The following is a 21,720-nucleotide window of genomic DNA, read 5'->3' as shown; positions in this document are numbered from 1 at the left end:
TTTTTGTAATTTTGTAGTATTCCTTAAAATTATTTAAACGTTAGCACTCTTTTATTTTTGTAACACATTTTGTTTAGACTTTCGATAAAAGTATAAAAGCTTGTAAGTAATTGTTATTGTATTTTTTATTTCGATTCCACATCTGGTCCCTAAAAGTACAATATAATATAGAAAATTACAATGTAAGTAAAAACTATATTTGTAATTACAATACAGTGTACAAATAATAAACTAACTTATAGAGCTAAAATAACAACTTAGTTTATAAGACTCTACGTGGAAATGAGACAAAGCCTCGAGACAAATTGAATTCCGCAATCGAGTCTCGAATTTAGTTGTTAGATATTGTCGAGTACTTCTGTAATATACAAAGGAATACAAACTAAATTTGTTGTAGAGTAAATAACAATATATACATATGTATGACGTCATTTAGTTATAATATTTAACTAAACGAATACCATTTAATAATAAAATGAGTTGTAAATATTTTCTTACTCAATAGTAGTTTACGTCAACTACGCTTGTATTTCATAAAACTGTGCCAGACTCGCAACCAAGACATAATCGTATGCCAGGTCTCTATAGTTGTTCAGATGGGAAACAAGCTACTTCTTTTGGGTGCTGAACCACCATTATAGACATATGACATCAATGTAACCATTGAATTTCCCAACCCAGCCAAGTCCTGTTGACGAAAGGCAACCCATTGATTTTAAGATAAGATAAGTTTAATCAGTTATTCCGCTTCTTATAGAAATATTCATAGGTTGTCATTGAGACCACCCTACAACATCAGATTACCTTTTCATCATATAATGTATAAATCTATCTTTCTTTAAGTATGTAAGGGTTATGGGCAAGAACGTACAGTGAATGTTTGTTCACGAACATCAAACTTTTTAAGCCAGGGATTTAAGCGAGACATGATATAATGAATTTTAATGATGTTCGCAGTCAAAACACTTGAAACAAGTTTCAGTGTAAAAAAATCTAAAAATATTACTCTCTGTCTCTCCCTTTGTTTTTGAAAGTATTGCTAGTACATTTTTAATTCTAATATAACTAAATATTTTTTTATACTAAGGTACATGATACTAGTTCGCTTACACTTGTTTTCGTAAAATATCAAAATTTTTGCGAATTTTGTAGTTACGATACATAATAATAACGTAATTGTCTACTAAAACTTGTAAACTGCAAATTGACTTATGAAAATCTTTTAAGCTGTAGTACAGGCTCGGCGCGTGCTAGGCTTTTGGCCGTGGGTACGCATGAGGCCGGCTACTGGCTTCACGCGTACCCTTCGACAAATACAGGAACATTTCTTGAGCCTGACACGCTCCGAATCGCAACCTGTCTACGGCTTGGGGTTCCGGTCTGCGCTCCTCATAAATGTCCCTGTGGCAGTAATGTCGATAAGCTAGGACATCACGGTCTGTCATGCCTAAAAAGTGCAGGCCGCTTCTCGAGACATGCCGCACTTAACGATATCATACGCCGGTCCCTTGCCACCGTCAACGTGCCAAGTCTACTTGAGCCGACTGGTATTGCAAGAGACGATGGCAAGAGACCGGACGGTATGAGTTTGATTCCATGGAAGATGGGCCGGGTGCTGGTATGGGATGCAACCTGTTCAGACACGCTGGCCCCTTCCCATCTACATGGAACCAACAACAGAGCTGCTACGGCTTGTGAAGCGGCGGAAAAAACAAAAGCAGACAAATACAGGGGTCTAGGCTCCGAATATGATTTTGTCCCATTCGGTGTCGAGACCCTTGGTCCGTGGGGTCCTAGTGCTATAACACTTTTTAAGGAAATAACGAAAAGGTTATTCGACGTCACAGGAGACCGAAGAGCTGGCAGCTACTTCGGACAAAGAATTAGTCTAGCTATTCAAAGGGGAAACGCTGCCAGTATCTTCGGAACCTTGCCTAAAGGGACTCCTTTTAATAATATTTTTTAATTATTATATTATGTATATATATATACTTAAGGTTTTTTAGTTTAATATTAAAAAGTAAGATATTGGCATTGACAAATGGAGAGAAAATTGGTTTGAGGCTTGACTAAATTTTATCTATAATTCCTATCAACAATAAATATTAACCTTACATTGTCTACCTAAACATATTTTGTACAATATCCATCTTATTCGTCTTTATTGCAATATATGATTGCATATTGTAACATTTTTATTAGAATTACTTTTACCGTATCGTCCAATAGTATTAAAATTATAATTAATATATTTTCCTTATTATATTATCCTTCTATTATTTTTATTCTTTATTGTGTTTTCTTTCTCCTACATGGCGTATGAGGCATATGCTCTGCAGTAGGAGGTTACAGGCTAGCCAAATTATTATATTTAATTGATGACAAAATATATGTTATATTAGGTTTGTTCTTCTATAAACTGTAAATTCGCTAAGCGTGTGGTGTATCCGATCGATTTGTCACTTGTCGAAGCGTCGAGCTTTAGATTTTAAGTACTAAGCGCATTAGGTAAGAGAAATAATGGATGGCTTAGAACCATATTTGAAAATATATATTTTTACTCAACTTTAAAGATCGTGTTGTTACTTAAAAAGAACACTTATACCTTCGTCATTCAAATACAGTATTTTGTTTCTTTTTATTTTCTACAACATTAAATTTTTCTCTATTCTATCATTATTTTTCACTTGTGGATTAGAATTAGTGAATGTTAATTTTGTACCTTTGTTTATTTAAAAAAAAAAAAAACACGCATTTTGTTTGTTGTTGTTGCATTGGCCAAATCATTTATCCTGCTTTGACACTACTGGCAGCCAATACTCCAAACGAATAAATACTTTATATACAATTATAGGTTAGAGGCAGTTTAATCCTTACTTAAAGATAATACAAAGATGTTTTTTTTTGAACAATCAATAATCTCTAACCGTGTTGATTTTTTAACGATTTTTATTCTTTCTTCGTAGCAAATCTACATTACACATAAATAATATAGGCTATAAATCATTGTGCTGGTTATCGTAGAAATCAGTTGCCATAAATTACAACGTCCGTGATACCGCAAAAAAATCCCGTAATCCTTTCATCTTCCCTGACTTACATTTACTGATTTTTTTTTTTTTCGATATTCACGACATAGTTTAAAATTGAGCTGTAAGAATTCATACCTAACTAATGTCCTTATGCTCATATATTATCACTATAAAATAACTAGGTCCCAGTGTAATCATATGTATAAGTATAATAATAACACAGATACTAATAAAGAAAATAAAATGAAAAATCAATTTTTAAATAAAACAACTAGTGAGAGAAATGTTGCGTGATTTTCTTCGTGACGTTTTAATGGAGTTTTTGTGCGACCAAAGTTTGTACTAACTTCCAGTTAATAAAATCTAAAGTAAATTGGGCGAAAATTCAGATATTTTCCACAGAAATTAATGATTGTCTTTTTGGAGTTTTCTTTATAATGATTAGCATTCGCTAATTGAGTTCAGAAAATTCCAAAATGTATCCACCAGTATTTTATATTCGATGTTTTATACTGATATTTTAAAATTATTATTATTATGCCAGTTAAGTTTCGTATATCTATCTAAGACACAGTACAGGCCTATTGTGCAGAAGTTGTAATTCAGTCGTCTAAAGCACACTCGTATTTTTTTTATATAATTTTGAATTAATTATTAAAATAAGCTCCAATTATTTTATTTGTGGAAAGCAGAAATCTTTGTCAAATGGTGATCTGTTTAAGGCTGTCACGGATATGATACGAATTTACCTCAAATAATGATGACTAAAGTATCTCTTCATTATTTTTTTTTTGTTTTTTTTCTGCTCTAAGTTATCATATTACAACAGAGTTTCATTGCTAAGATCGGTACCATTTTTGTTTTAATATTCATCTATTCAAAGTTATGAATGTCAGTATACACGCGTGAAAACAAAATACCTCATGTCATTTAAGGTTGCTTGCCCACAGAATCGAAAGAGTGTTTTGTACTGAATCAACCGCTATTGTTAGTAACAAAGAGCTTGAACGAGTCTCGGGACATACTTTCCACTGGAAAATTACTTTCCCCGAACCACCCAGTAGAAAAAAAAAAAAGAAGTGAATGGGTTGATATAAAATAATGTTACATTTTTGTAACAATAAACCGACGACTATTTTTAACAGTTAAGTGTTCGAAGTCAGAATCCATTGACACATCGTTTCGGTACGAAAATGTTTTTTCTTACGAAGATAACGAGGAATATCTACATCACTTGACATAGACTATTTTTAGGGTCTTATTACAATTACGATTGCAGTATTATAATAGAATTTTTTAAACTCGATCATGAACATATAAGCTCATAGCATTTGCAGACGCATTTCGTCTCAATATAATATTGTAGATTACTTGATTTTGGTTTTTACTTGTTAGTTTGATTTACTTTCAGAGTTATGACTTTATTTTTATACTCCTTTAAAAACAGAGAATCTTTCTTTACAAGCCGATCTAAGAATGGTCAGCGTAATAAGATCCATTATGAGGGACGTTCGATGTCTCACAATGAATATTTTGTTGTTCTTAAGGTCTTACTTAGGTCAAATTTTATTTTTTATTACGTCATAGGTTATAGTGTCGTGATTTGAGTACTGAATTTTTAAATATATTCAATACAAAGTAGAAAAAAATACAGTGTCATTACGATGTGGTTTACCTTTTAGTTCGGCTATAATTTATAATTTGTACGAGTATAATTATGATTCTTAAAATTTAAAATATTATTACAAATACAACTGGTAGCAATCGACCGTTTCTTAATCTAAATACTTTTAGTGTCATTAAAAAATGAGACTCAAAAGATACTAACGTTGATAATAATGATAATAAATAAATTAAGTTTCAAGAACTATAAATATTTGTATCGTAATAATATGTTACTTGTTATTCGATGATAGTTATTTTTTATCCATTTGTGTTGATAATATTACCAATTAACAGTTCAACGAGTTTTCAACTGTGAATGTGACAGTCAAAGCGTAAGTTTATTTTTAACAAGCAATTGTTTGTATCAAATATTGCGATGTAAATAATATTCGATTCAAATAAATAAAGCATTTGTTTTTAGCGTAAAAAAGCTTTCAAGTGTTTGTTTTTCTCTAAACTGAATCTTAACGCGGTATCTATATACAATTAAGCAGAAGCAACTTTGACTGGGAATATAGTTTATGCTATGTAAACTAATTTGAAATTATAGGTCAATTTCTTGAGTTATCAAATAAATTCAGATGTGACTGCTAGTATACGTATTGAAATAATTAATTGATAACAATCAGATGCCTCTTCATGAAAAGACGAGTAATATGAATCAAACGAAGCCTCCGGAAAATTGTTATTATTTTAAGATATCTGTTTAGATTAGTGTGTTAGATATGTGTTTTCTTATTCCTATTAAAGGAATAGAAAAAAAATATTTGCAAAACATAAAAATAGTAAACAAATAACTATTTTACTTACAAGCGACCTAAATTGAATAGAAATTAGAAATAAAATAATAATAAATAATAAACGCTTCACATTTAACGGCTCCCACTAGGATTTTCTCCTGTGTCGGAGGTTTGGAAGCCCATAACACATAAGCCTAAACGCTCCAACCACGATAAACACCTATACGGCCAATACAAATGTTTGTCATGTGCGGGGATCAAGCCCGCGACCACTGACGCAACAGTCAGTGCTGTGACCGCTGCACCAACGCGTCGCCAAATATCACCAAGTCATCTATCAAAATCATCACTAGACAATTGATTAATACGAGTTTAATGTCTGTGTACACGTATGTGTCCAAAGACATTCGAGTTAAATGTCTAAATGTTCTTGTATGTCTCCACAGATAACTAAATTGAGTTTAATTAGCATTTATAACTGAATAGAACTCTAATAGTCTATGTCTATCCTTTAGCTGAATAAAAGTTATACAATTTTGATATATATTATTGACATAGGTTATAAAAAAATATCCTTTTTAAAATCTGGAGCCGCCTATTTGCTGAAGTACCCCAACCATATAAAAGGTCACAGCTAAATAATTCTGCTTTCAAGTAGCGTTGTGTTCCTGTGAGTAAGATAACACGCTTGAGATGCTTCTGGTGTTGCAGGCGATTAATGGCTACGATAGCTGATTACCATTAGAGGAGTCGTACTCTTGTTTGCCGTCAAGGTCGTATAAAAAGTATAGTAAGAAAACGGTTCTTTTATACATAGAAAAATAGTTAAATGGTTATGGAGTAAGTTACCATCTATTTAGTCTCGGAGTATGTTAAGTCATGCGAGTGTTCAAGTTAATACCGCTATAGATAAATAAATAGACATTAAAAAGCATTATCTTTATATTCCTAGAACAGCTGTTCTTTTAAGCAATAAAATAACAATTCTCGAACTGCTGAAAGATAAACAACAATTAGTGTCAATTTGGGAAAATCATAGGATTTACAGCTAAAATGAAAACAAACGGTCGTAAGGAGTACGTGGTCGTTTAAGTAAATGTTCCTCCTATCCACAGTTTCACTTATTTAAATGTTTTAATGGACTACATAGTACCTTATACTAATTGTGGGGTATATTTATTGTGTAAATTTGCTAGTCCTAAATAAAGGTCAATGAGAATTAGTCTTACTCGTTTGTTTAACTATTAATTCTTTTTTTTAATTATATTTATTTACTTACACAAACTTAATATCACCTAAACTGCTGGTGGTGTATATTATGTTTTATTTATATCGTCCTGTGCTATTTATGTGCTGTTTGAATTTGAGTATGCTTGAAAGTCCACAAAGAAGTTAAAGGTTGCGGACACTTGAGAAAAATCTGGCTTGTAATAAAAACAATATTGCTCACATCATAACTATGTATATTTATTTCATGTTAGAGCTAACGTCGGTAGCTTAAATATATATATATATCTGTACACTTATATGTTCTCGATGTGTCAATCGAGTTGAATATCGAGCAACGTCAATATGTGCGAATCGAGTAATCAGAAGTAAAACAGGTAATTAATAAAGTCCGAAAAGAAGTTAAAGGTTACGGACACTTGAGAAAAATCTGGCTTGTAATAAAAACAATATTGCTCACATCATAACTATCTATCTTTATTTCATGTTAGAGCTAACGTCGGTAGCTTAAATATATATATATATATATATATATATGTAGACTTATATGTTCTCGATGTGTCAATCGAGTTGAATATCGAGCAACGTCAATATGTGTGAATCGAATAATCAGAAGTAAAACAGATAATTAATAAAATCGATCTAAAAACACATACTACACCTTACATACACCTTACTAAAGGTACTCGTAAAATTTTGGTTCATAGAATATTAAACATATCGATACCGCACTTCTACAGCATTATAATATAAAAGAGACTTGACATCCTTTAGGATGTAAAAATAGTAGAATTCATTATATACGACTGATAAACAAGTCTGATATAATTTTATTTGATTAAAATATAAGACTGTTAGAAATTTAAATAATTATTAGCAAGAAAACCAACCTTTGCTTAGGTTATAAAATATTATTGACCAAATATAGTATCTGAAGAACGTTGTTTTGACCACTTTTGCGTTGCAATTAATCATAATCAAAAAATTGTAACCACCTTTATATACCCTACACGAATGTAACTATAACTCTTGTAATGAATGAGAATAACCAATGTTAGTAAGTTTTTTGCTTCAATCATTCTATAGGACCTACATATGCTCTTTAATATGGACCACGTTTGCTTAGATGCCTATTCAGTCTTAGACTTCAATGAAGCCACATCGCAGGTGTGAGTGAGTGCTGTCACCTTAGGGCATTTCACTCCTCAGACGTACTTATAAAAAATGAAAAAGCAATTTTCTTTAGAATAGTCTTTTTTTACACAACTATGTCAGATAAAGTGATACTTTATCTATAGTAACGAGCTTACGTCATTAAATTTATGCACAATGTAAAAATAAGATGATATCATTAAATATGATATAGTGAATTCCAAGGAATTTTATAATTTTTTGTGTTTTAGTTTTTTGAGTTTGAACCTAGATGGAAAATGATTCGTTTAAAGTTTGATTAAATATAATTTAATCTAGCCGTGACCGCGACTTCATCCGCGTGGAATTGAGCAAAAAAGTTATTGTACAGTTCGCAGAGTTATAAAACAAAATAAAAAATACTAAAATAAGAGTAGCTTTATTACATCACCTATCTGCCAGTGAAAGTCGCGTCAAAATCGGTTCAGCCGTTTCAGAGATTAGCCGGGACAAATAGACAGATCGACAGACAGCTGATAGACGAAAATTGTAACAAATGTTATTTTGGTACTGTACCGTGTAAGCATCCATGTGCATTTAGTAAAAGACGATTGAAATATTCAAACTATTAGCAACTTTTCTATTTTGTTTTATCGCAAATAACAAAAAAAAAAAAACTTTTTATATGTTGTTGTCGTTATAGACTCCAAGAAACGACGCATCGTGCAATATAATATCTGTGCTAAAATGTTTTATTTTCTTTATTAACTTTAATAGACTTTTTAATTTATATAGACGAAGCAAATAAAAAAAAAAAACACTCATATCGATAGTACTTTTAAATCTCAAAATCAGTTTACGGAAACAAGCCGCATAGCAGGTCCTTTAAGCACGTTAAACTTATAACAGGGAGGTATTTTTCGTCGAAGCTTAAAAAAAAAAAACAAAGAAAAAACCTTAAATAAGATTATACGTGTAAAAAAACAAAGGAGAGGCTTGTTTTTTTTTGTCATATTCATTAAGGCTAAGAAGAGAAAAATAAAACTCTTTAAGATTAACATAATTTCTACATTTGCAATATATGTAATTACATTCTCATTCGATGGTGTCTACAATTCTAAATGGTTTTCTCTATTATTATAGTTTTATAAATTACTTATACAAGAAACTTATTGTAATGTACGCCTGAAGAAATTTTAGTTTTAAAAATTAAAAGCAGATTGCACCACAGAAGCGGCTCAGGCAAATTAATCTTAGAGTGCCATCAGAAAAGTGACAAGATAGTACACCCTACACTTTTTTGTATAATAAGTTATATAAGCTGGTATCATACATCTTAGAAATTTTACCTCAAGACCCTGTTTTGTCTTAATTAAATGGCACTAAGGGTTCTCTTGCCCATTAGAAAAATTTTAGGGTTCATTACTGATATTTAAAACTTTTACTATGAATCACAAGTAGTTATTGCAATTTGAACTTTAAATTAACGACATAAGGTTCTCGGAAATTTGTTGTTGCTGAAATAATTTCTTGCCGCATCACGCCATAGACGACGACAAAAAAGAATGGTCTCCTCAGATTTACTTTGCAGCGGTGTCGTTAAAGTAAATTGCGGCAAAGGAAGGGAAATGCTAAAAGGGGTAAACGGAATACAAATTTCAAGAAAGTGACTTTCTTTTTCGTTGTTAAGTAAATATTTCGTTTGAGTTTGAGAAGGTTATTATTTTATTCAAGGCCTCAGAAGTTTTATCGGTCAAATTTAAAACAGGGTTACGATGTTTCTTTTTACTTTTGTCTGATTTTACAAAAATCTTAAATTTTTTTTTGGAATTATATTTTTTTCATCAAACTGAAAACTTGAAACAACTAATTTTCACTGAGCAACGGCGTCCTTTTAGTATGAGTAAATATCACTAAAGAAACGCAAATCTTTACTTCTAGCAGGGTCATGAATTAAAATGATTGACAATATTACCATCAGATTTATCATAATAAAATAGTATAAAAGAAGCCATTATAATTATGGAACCAAAGACGTTCTTTCAATTCTTATTTTTTTATTATGAATTTAATAAATTAAAGTTTGCGTAGTACATTTAGTCCGTAATCAATTGTCTTAGTATAATTTCCTACTTAAACTTAATTGTTTGTGTTAGTGACAGTAACAACCGGGACGAGGCGATTGTAGAAATTGTTACTATGTCGTCTGTTGTTTTGGTCTTCTAAATGTCAACTATGTTGTAAAATTATTGAATACGATTGTGTTTTTATAATATGTCATAAAATTTCTTTGAGCAAATCGTCACATAAAATAAATGATGAAATAATTTTTTCCGGTAATAAAACAACCCCTTTGTCTTATCGACTATCAGTAATAGGAAAATTAGTCGGTTAAATTGCATTTCTCTTATTATTAGTTTACTAGTTAAAATTATATTACGAGAAACGACTGAAGAGAGCTTAATTATAATTAAAACTGAAAATATTTAAATTTCAGTTGGATTCAAATATTTAAAATTTGTATCAATAGCAGAAAAGTAAACGACGTCGTGGAGTATATTTCAAAGAAAAACAACCAACCACTGCAATGTTTTCATCGCTCAAATGGATTTAAGTTATTTTTAAAACAGTTCTTGTGTTGCATCGAAAGGCTTTGATGAAACGGAATGTTTCCGTATAATGAAACGAAAGCAGAGCTGATAACCGCAAAGCGTACCTATCTAGATAGAGATAACTGGGACTGGGAATAAATTGTACATTTTCTGATATTCATTTGAGATTTAAAGAAAAATACGTTCGCTACAGGATTAGCAGTAGGGTTTGTGTTAATTAAATATATATAAAGTTTTAAATTTAGTTCGAAATTCGAAAAAGAATAGAATGACAAATATATAAGTAAGTAAACTCACTAGCAAATCTTTAATCAGGGGTTCTGGAACGAGTGGAAGGGAGAACAAAATAAATAAATAAATAAATACAAAATACTAGCACAACCACCTAGATTACGACAAACATTTGTAAGGATATATAATATGCTATGAACGTATTACACTCAACATATACTCACGACCGCTAGCGCAACTGTTGTTTTTATCATATCCTGACGTTATAGGTCAAAAATTGTTGTGAATCGTTGTATGAAAACAACTTATAGATTACCAATGGCTAAATGGGACATCTGTTCTAATTAAAGGATTGGCTAGACAAAAAATATTTATTAATTTCTTCGAAGATATGAATGTGTCTTTTATACATTTATTAAGTTTTGATGCTAACGCATTTTTAAAATCATTAATACAAATAATTTGTATATTTATACATACATTACATTTAGAAGCTGACACTTTTCAAGTGTGATATTTTAAATACGCTGAAAGTTATACATATTTGAATGCATAAAAAGATTATACATAAATATTTATATTCCTAATTAAGTAAATATAAACAACTAATTAGCTAAGCACATATTGTAAGTACTAAGCTCGTTTCCTAAATTAATATATTTTGTTGCGCGACACTTTACTTGTTTGCTCGTAGCGATAAATTCGGATTACGTAAAGTAAAACATTCGAAATTGTGATTAATACGATAAAGCCAGAATCCAAATAAATATTACCTACAGTTTTAATCGTGTAATCAAAACATATATTTTTAGTAGTGTGAGTTCTACTTCAGATCACTTTAGCATCTGTTTTTTTTTTTTTTGTAATATTAATTTGTTGCAATTCATAATAAAAACAACGTTTATTTCATTAAAAATTAAAAGTACATCTCAAAAAGTTATATCCGGAGTGACAGATAAGACACCACCACGCAAGGCTAAATAAGAAGTTACGATTTATCAACCCAATCTCCGATTTAATTCAACTGAGGTAAAAAACAGCTTCTCTGCTAAATCATTTTTCGGTGACGTTCTTATTTCTTTTTCTTACGTCACAATTTAATTTTCTTAATCTCAGGAAATACTCATTTATTTCAGTATATCTGCTCGATTTGCTTTTTTTTCTTTAAGTATTATATCAACCGTGTGTGCATTTTTCTTCTTGAAGTTACTTAGTACTTACTTTCTGTTTTAATTATTAAACTCAATTCTACAATCGCACTGTTTTTTTTTTCTTCTTCACAAAACCGACTAAATTTATAAAATAAATTTTGCTAGGAACTTCCAATGTTGGAGTCTGTTTGTTTCTAAATAGCTCATCGTATTGATCGAGATATCGATCACCATAGGATGATGACGTGTCGTTAGAAAATTAAAACGTTCGAAAAAAATTACGTATTGATTTTTTTTAATGGTAAGTGTAATTATATAATATTATTAATTCCTAATTCTTATTAATTCTTAATTTTAATTACTTTATATATTTAACATGTTATTATAAGGTAATTGCTAGCTTCATGAAAAGCCTATTAAGTTTCGAATTGGGATGCGTGGGTGGTTAATGAACTTTGCGAGTTCAATTCTACTAATCTCTAAGCTTTGAGTCTAATTGTGTTAAGTTTCAAGTTGTTAATTTAAATAATAATAAAAAATATCATATTTAAAATTGAACATAATACTATTAATCGCAGTAATCAAAGATAACAGTAAGTTTAATAGTTGTGTTTGGTTATAAACGAAAAAAAAAACAACTTCAATTAGGTACATCGGCAATTAATATGACGTAGGCAGTTGATAAAACAACATGGCAAGCTACTTACGACTTAAAGGAAAGTCATCAAAATCGGTCTTCTCAGTAAAAAGTTATGAAGTAACACACATTATTAAATTAAAAGTAGTCGAATTGACTTCACTTCATTCTTTAAAGTCAGTTGAAAATAGGAATGTGTGTTTAATATGCACAAGTTTAGAGTCAGCATAGATTCAAACAAGACTTATTTAAACCGACTTAAAAAAATATGATGTTTTCAAGTCGTCTGTATTTTTTATTTATTTATTTTACTTCTAATCAAATATGGCTTTTTTCATCTTTGTTATTTGTTTATAATTTTATGCTTTATTGTACACTACAAATATATTACAAACAAAGCATAATTTTAATCTGAATTTTAAGAACTTTGACAGTTAATTCTCTGTATAATATGTTTTTTTGTCCAACGGTTACTAGAAATTATTCTGTTTACTTAACACCATAATGTTAAGTTAAATAAGTTCACTCTCGGTAAAGTTTAATCCATACGGTTAGCTCCACCACGACAAGGGCATTAAGTATGTCGACCAACCCTTTCCGCGGTAAACCTTTTCAGGGATAAGTTCTGGAAACTTAAATGTCCGAAGGAAGAATGTAATATGAAATTAGAAGTTTAACATTTGATTTGACCATGTGTTAATAAAACATAAATTTTAATCTTTTAAAAGTTTTACATTATACGCTACGACATCTTGTGTAGCACGTTCGACGTTAATCCGATTTTTAAAGGTAAAATAGCAATTCACGTATAAAAATTTATTATTTTCATAAATATCTAATAGTTATCGTTCTCATAGTAGAAAACATATCCTATAACCCACAGTGGAGCAGCGTGGATTAAGCTCCGTCCTTTACTACTATTGACTAGCGACCTTTGTCCTACACGGAAAAAGAGGTCTATGCACCGCAGTGAGATATAACAGGCTGAATCGTAATTAATTTCATTTGTTCTTTGCTAGCCCTAAATACCCCAATTCTTGAATCCCTTGCATTAACATACGGTTCTTATGTTATTTATGATTTTTTGTTTTACCCCGAATTTTCACCAAGGAGGTTATAAAGGTAAACGTTTCTAGCATTGCTGAACCTTTACCATTTCAAACGTCTTAAGATTTTTAGAAGGGTAAAGGGTCATTTAACCTCAATTACAGACAAATCAAAGGTACTCGATAATTCAGTACTTTTTATTTCCACCTTACAGAAATTTTTACTAAATCGTATAATATATTTTTCGTATAAATTATTATTCTCTACTACTTAGTATTACTGAGTACTTCTCTACTACTTAGTAGAGAATAATAATTTTGGTAAATTAATATACAGTAATACATAAATGTACGCTTCAGCCTGTAATATCCCACTACTGGGCATAGGCCTCTTTTCCCATGTAGGAGAAGGATCAGAGCTTAATCTATCACGCTGCTCGAATGCAGGTTGGCGGATATATTCCCTACTATGAGTAACGACTGCTATCAGGTGTACATGATAACAACCGGGACCGACGGCTTAACGTGCTCTCCGAGGCACAGTGGGGAGACCCACAAGCACTGCACAAGCACCCAGACCACGGCAAACACCTGTATGGCCAATACAAATGTTAGTCATGTGCGGGGATCGAACCAGCAACCGCCAGCGCAACAGGTATACATAATCCATGGTTGTGACCGTTGCGTCAACGCGGCGTCGCGTGCACATAAATAGTAGAGTATACCTATAGTGTTACAAAGAAGAATCTTTGTTAATAAAACAACTATGTAAAATTTATTATTAAACTTTATTTTTAAAAAATGACAATTTTTATAGAGGCATTCATATGAATACGTATCTATCAAATGCGGTGATGTCTGATCAAATATATTTTTTAATTATCACGTCGTAACGCTTTCTTTAAGAAAATATCGCTAACTACTCATATATGTATACACAGATAGTTATATCGATCTTCAAGCCATATAGCGTTGTTATAATTTGCGAATAAGTAAACTTTACAGTGATTTGTAAGTTACACAAATATAATTTACAATTCAAATTTTCGCTTCGTGTAAATTAATTTCTAACAACAATTCATTAAGTATTTTCATTGTTTGATTTAAGTGTATTGTACACTTGAACAAGTTCTACACTCTTAATATGTTTATATATGTATACAGATTTCTGTAGTAGGTATACTCTGAATATTTTGTATCAAGTATACATTATGATCATTAATTATTGATAGAAAATTAAACTCTCATTTAGAGAAGTTGGTTTTGCTTTAACATTAGACCACATTCGGTCACAATATTGGTTGTCAAAGAGATGACATATTGATTTCATACTGTATGGTTCATAATTCTAATGAGCTTCACATAATTTGACACAGGTGAGTGACAGCAAAACTAGTCTGGTAATTGCTACAAGTATTTTGAAAAAAATATGCAGTTATAAAAATATAAGCCACAGACAGTTGATTAAGTATGAGTATCAGAAATAAATACATCGTACAAAAAAATGTCTGGAAGAGGCATTCTATCCAGGATATGGACTCAAATAGCATGAAGTACATTATATTAAAATGGAGCTTGTAACTTAAATGATAATTGATTATGTTTTCAAATTACATCATTTTGAATTTCACAAACATAATTGGACAAAATACTTCCAGACAGAACATACAAATAATTTAAATCTAAAAGATTTATTTCAATGTCAATTTAGAACAATCTGGAGACAAAGTGTGGAGCATAATTATAATAACGACGATCACATCTTAATCAAAGTTGTTCCTTTCTCAAAGTTTTGGGCTCATATAATCTGACGCCATCTAAACCCCGCTTAATATTCCGCGTCACACTCCCATCGATCCACAGATTAGGAGGTAATGCGGATAATTTAGTAAGTTTGAAATTACGTTCAGCATTCCTACATTTTAGTAATATTTTGCCCTAATTTTAAATTAAGCCTTTGTTAACTTTTAAAGTGTAAGTGTTCTTGCGACAAAATTATCTTTTATATTATTGGATTAGATACTTATTTACAAAGTCAAAGTGGCATTATCCATTTCTCCAGCTCTTTATCTTTCTGATTATTTGTTGCCAATGAGGTCATCGTTCAATGGCAGGTCATTTATAGGACATATGGAGTTAACTTTTTATTCATAGTAAAGAAAACAGTATTGCATGCTTAGTATTCGCTAGATTTACTGTTCATCTATTCCAATATCGGTCGCCAATTATCACACTACTTTAGTATAATCATAGAATGTTCCAGAATTTCTAACAGTAATTGGTTTTCAGACTTAATCGTGATTCAAATCCGACGCTATAATGCAAAACGCTTTGTTTGTTGATTCAGAGCCTTTCTCTAATGGAAACTGTCTTATTTCTGTTTGTATGGCTGATTAGTTATGCTTTTGTATAAGTCTTTTGGCTTTTCGTTATGAAACACTACAAAATCAAAGAGACTTTGTGAGCGTGAATAGAATGTACGTATTTGTGTATAAGTTATCTAAATGGATCAACGTATTTTGACAAATGATTTGTTAATGTCAGAGAATATTACAACAATCACAAAATTGTAATGGCTTCCATATATAAGGTCACAGAAGTACATGCGTTTGTGTTTAAAATTAAACTCTGATCTTATCTTTTTCTAAAAAACATTTACCTTTTTTGTCGTAATTTTCCGTAGTATTCGTAAAAATATATGGAATAAATAAATAAGAGGGCATAAATTCGGAACAATTATCTTTACAAATATATAAATATCTGCTTCGTCTTGCACCATCTTCTTCGTGACTTTGAATTATGACATCACTAAACTAAAACAACGCCGCGTTGGCGCAACTGTTACAGTCATGGGTTGTACCTGTTGCGCTGGCGGTTGCGGGTTCGATCCCCGCACATGTCAAACATTTGTATTGGCCATACAGGTGTTTGCCGTGGTCTGAGTGTTTGTGCAGTCCTTGTGGGTTTCTCCAAAGTGCCTCGGAGAGCACGTTAAGCCGTCGGTCTCGGTTGTTATCATGTACACCTGATAGCGATCGTTACTCATAGTAGGGAATATATCCGCCAACCCGCATTGAAGCAGCGTGGTGGATTAAGCTCTGATCCTTCTCCTACATGGGGCTAGGGGTCTATATGCCCAGTAGTGGGATATTACAGGCTGAAGCGTAAACTAAAACAAAAAAATATTACCATGATAATACCATGTGTATGGTAGAGCTACGCTCAAACTTAATCTCCTTACGTGACAGTAAGAGTGATATAGAGGCGCGTTGAAGTTGGGTCTTCTGTCTAAAGAATAATCTGAAGAATAAGGAGCGTCGAATAAGAGAACTAGTTTGTCCAGTTCATCCCTGGGAACGAACGAACTAGTTTGTTCGCGAACAATTCAAGACAAGTTTAATTTGTTCGAAAAGATAGTTTAACTCAAATTATTTGTTTTAAAATGATATTCTAAAGATATATCTAGGTTATATAATCTAATGTACTTCTGATATTCTGAGTAAAATATGCAAACAATTAAACTGACGCAAGACTAGCCAAATCTAGCAAATCTACATAAATCTAGTTTGAAGGTATTTAGCTACGAGATCGCCAGCTGTCGGTAAAACGGATGACAAATTACTGCGACGCACGTTGCTTCTGTTTTGCTTTATTATATGTATAGGATGTGTTTTGAAAAGATTTCTATTTAATATTATTTTGGGTTTAGTTCAAGCGGTGTATTCTTTTTATTAAAAATGATCTTCAATCTTTGAAAAATAATAAAAATTTCAGTCTATAGTATTCATTTCAAAAAATATATAATTAATAATTCAAAACAAACTACACAAAAATACGTTGAAATAATAAATTGAACTTATATTCTGGTATTTGTTTTAATGAATTTAGTCTGTATTATCCCACTGCTGGGGATAGGCCTCTTCCTCCACGAGCTTAATCGACTAGACTGTGCTTCTTGCGGGTTGGCAGATATGTTCCCTATTATGAGTACTGATCGCTACCAGGTATTTGTGATAACAACTGGGACCGATCGCTTAACGTGTTCTCCGAGGTATGATGAGGTGACCCACAAGGACAGACATCCAAACCGGAAAGGAATATTTGTACAAATACAAATATCCATTCCGAGCGGAATTCGAACCCGTAAAGCGCCGGTGTTTTAGGTGATTACTTGAACTACTGAATCAGAAAAATTGTTTTAATAGAGGTAGTCAATTGGTCGTCTCTTCAATAAATTGGCAATAATAGATAGTCTATAATCATTTTTTTCATTTACTTAATATAGAAGATAATTTAAAATTTTGATAATATTTCTTAATGAAATAGCAATTCGAAGGAATTAGACTAGATAACTTTTTTAAAGGGCTTTCAAACTTAAAAATGTACGTTGAGCGTTTCTTATTTTTCGCATACTAATAAAATGAACGAAAAAATGTAATTATGGGTGTGTGAAATTTGTAGTATATATTTCGTATTTTATATTTATTTACACAACAAGTAGTACTGTAGGTACTGTACTATGAAAAAATAATAATTTAAAAATTAAGCTACCATTACAATGTTGCATATTTTCTAAAATTTTTTTAACGTATTTAAAAATTCTCGTATAAAAAAAAACACTTCACACGATGACGCTAAATATGTTTTGTTGTTATGTTTCTTTTTTTATTTTATTTATTAAAAATAAAGTAAATTACACAACATTTTTATCACGCTTCAGCTTGAAGGTACAGGTAGGTACATCCCAAAGACATTATAAAATTTACTGTTATGTATAAATGTTGAACGTTCGTGATATAATTGTGTTTTCAGGCAAACGAAGAACAACCGACTTCAATTATATCGACAAGTAATATAACGTAGGTAGACGAAAAAATAGTCAAGTAAATATGCATTATCAAAGATTACTCTAAAAGTTGTAATCAGATCTCGATAAAATTTAAATGACCACATGATAAACATCGGCTTTTGATTAAATTAACAATTAATACAACGTAGGTAGACGAAAAAATAGTCAAATTAATACGTATTATCAAAGATTACTCTAAAATTTGTAATCAGATCTTTGTCCTGACAAAAAAAAAAAAAAAAAAAAAGAAATTTTAAAATTGGTTCATAAACGACGGAGTTATCTCTGAACATACATATAAAAAAAAATATACGGTCGAATTGAGTAACATCTTCCTTTTTTGAAGTTAGTTAAGAAATTAAAGTTATTATTTTCACCTCATTTTTCCCACTGTCGGGTATTGACCAATATACACTGGTGTGTATTGGTCAATACCCGACATAAAATTTTTTCAAGCATGAAGGTTTTCACACAATGTTTTCTTTGAGCGCCATTCTCTTAAGCAAATTTTGCACTTGAAAATTCAGCGGTGTAGCCCGGTTTAAAGATATATTAACATTATGGTTTCAAAATTTTAAATTGGATCATTGTGATGTTTGTTATTTTGTTTTAAATTATTTCTTGTATTCCGACAGTATTCAACTGTAATTCTTATAATCGTCTGTAGCTACTGTTATTAACAAATGCTTGGTTACTTAACTGTCGTAAAAATATGCTTTAATTTATTTAGCGTTTATTCATAAAAAATATTAAAAGCGAAAATTCCTGGAATACACGAACGGTAAAAAGAACGTTTGACAATAAAAATTACCATTTTCCCTACGTGTGGTAAAACTTGAAAAAAAAGGAGGAATTCTTCTTTTTTTCGTCACAATTTTTTTTTAATTTTGAGGTAAATAATTAATATTCCTGCCATATTTTTCGCTTTGTATCTCGTTAACGTGAATTTCGAATATGTAAACAATTACTTGTGATGACATAATCTGTTACTTTAACATGTTAAGTACGGAACCGTACTATCTATCATACAGTACCCTAAGCTCATCCATGAAAATGCCGAGCATGCATTTAATATCCATATTCAATAAACAACGGAAAACCGATGCAGCCCATGTCGCAACGTCCGTCCAGCCACGAGCCGCCGACGCAGCGATTTCGTCATATTTTAAATTTAATTTCATTATTAATTTTTATAAAAAAAATTGTCATTCCTAATTCTCGCATCGAATAGGTTTCACCTCTCTTAATTGTAATTTTATTTTAATTAATTAAAGTATTTTTTAAGTCATTTTGGTTTTTTTTCGATCCATCGGCTGCAGTAAACGTAATTGGCGCAGTCGGTAGGATACTCGCGGGCCGGTTCGCGAGCATTAGAATTTTCTCATATCGATATTCGCGTTCGCGAGTCGCCCGGGAGGCTGTCAAGTCACGCTACGAGTATCCAGAATCTACGGAGCTGCCAAGCTGAGTGGAGAATCCAAGCATCGATTCACGAAAAAGAGCCAGAGATGAAACATATGTAAGTACACTTGAATCTTTCTCGTGTTGCTTCCTTCTATCCTAAGTCATTTTATCCTCAAGATTTTTCATCACGAAAAGCCTTGTCCCCGGGAACCTGCATCCCGTCAGGCTCGCCGTTATATAGTAGATAGTTATAGAAATATAGACAGTAAATTAGATTTTAATTTAAATATTTCATATAATTCAAACATGTCATACGATCCCGACGTTATTTTTAAGGCCTTACGCCTGGTGCCAGAGTTCGATGGTAACCCGAATATATTAACTAGGTTCATAAATATATGTGATCAAATAGTTTTGCAATATGCGAGTGCCGAGCCAGGTAGTGAATTAAGTAATTTATGTCTCTTAAACGGTATACTAAATAAAATAACAGGGTCCGCCGCGTCAACTATTAATTCCAACGGCATCCCTGACACTTGGACTGGTATAAGATCAGCATTAATTAATAATTTTTCGGATCAAAGAGATGAAACGGCTTTGTACAATGACCTCTCTTTAGCTACGCAGGGTAATAAATCCCCTCAGGAATTTTATGATCAATGTCAAACCTTGTTCAGCACTATAATGACATACGTAACGTTACATGAGAGCTTACAGACGACAATTGAAGCTAAGCGGACACTTTATAAAAAGGTTACAATGCAGGCCTTCGTACGAGGTTTAAAAGAACCCCTAGGTTCACGTATCCGTTGCATGCGCCCGGAAACTATTGAAAAGGCTTTAGAATTCGTTCAAGAAGAACTAAATGTAATTTATTTACAGCAGCGTAATGATCTTCCTAAGCATAATACTCAGAATACGTCTAAAGCTACGTCACATAACATAGTATTAAATACGCCCAGCGCTATGCGACCCGTACCTAACTGGCCCGTTCCAGTAGGACCGCGTTATTACCAGCCGGAACCCCAAGGTTTTAGATTTAACTCTCCTATCGCACAGCCCCAAGCTTTTAAGTTCAATAGTCAACAAAATCGTTTCCCTAGTCGAACCCAACAAATGTTTCGCGCACCACCACCGAATTACAACCCCCAAAGTAATGTGTTTCGCTTACCACCCCGATTAAATCCACCACAAAATTTTAATGCGAAACCAATGAGTGGAGTTCAACATTATACTCCTAAGCCTATGATATCAGGTCATGATTGGCGTAAATCTGGGAACCCACCACCAACTAATTATTTTAAAACACGCGAGGTCAATCTAAATGAATTTTATTCACCCGACTGTTCATACTATACTGACTATCCGGACTATGACTATTATACAGACCCGAATGACTACTTCAACCCCTATGATTATGCTGCCAACCCGACTTACTGTAACGATAGTTATGACAATGAAATAGTAAATGAGTTAGAATCTCAGCCAGGCCCTAGCGGTGAATCCCAACCTCAGGATTTTCAAGTAGACAAAAAATCAAAAGAGCAAGGATAGACGTTAATTTACAGACTCAACGACAGTTGCCCTATATTGAAATCTCACAGCCACCTTTAAAGTTCTTGATAGATACAGGTGCTAACCAATCGTTTATTAGCCCCGAGGCCGTACAAAATTTTTATCCTAATTATCCTTTAAATTATGACCCCTTCGAAGTTACAAACGTACATGGTATTAGTAGAAATGATTATTCCGTAACACTGCCCTGTTTTAACGAATTCAATGAAGATAATAATATAAAGTTATTCGTTTATCGTTTTCATGATTATTTCGATGGTTTAATAGGGTTAGATTTATTATCTGAGTGGCAAGCTAAAATAGATTTAAAAGATTTCAAATTAATTACACGAAATGCAACAAACTTTATTAAGGTTTACAATTCCCGTAACGTTAATTTATACGAAGATATTATCCCAGGTAGAAGTTCAAAATTAGTAA

At 31.9% G+C, this 21,720-nt stretch overlaps 1 protein-coding gene across 1 annotated transcript in view; it reads left to right on the top strand.

Annotated features, from left to right (window-relative positions):
* Positions 1 to 21,279, top strand: part of LOC123656147 — a 31,076-nt gene extending 9,797 nt beyond the window's left edge. The window contains exons 2-4 of the mRNA XM_045591854.1: positions 20,219 to 20,592; positions 20,785 to 20,992; positions 21,113 to 21,279. Coding sequence (XP_045447810.1) covers positions 20,219 to 20,592; positions 20,785 to 20,992; positions 21,113 to 21,279 — 749 coding nt within the window. The remainder of the gene's footprint in view (positions 1 to 20,218; positions 20,593 to 20,784; positions 20,993 to 21,112) is intronic.
* Positions 21,280 to 21,720: the final 441 nt, after the last annotated feature.

The sequence above is a fragment of the Melitaea cinxia genome, chromosome 9 (genome assembly GCF_905220565.1).
Source record: "Melitaea cinxia chromosome 9, ilMelCinx1.1, whole genome shotgun sequence".
NCBI lineage: Eukaryota > Metazoa > Arthropoda > Insecta > Lepidoptera > Nymphalidae > Melitaea > Melitaea cinxia.
The sequence above is the reverse complement of the archived record's forward strand: the minus strand, read 5'-3'. Positions and strand labels throughout refer to the sequence as shown.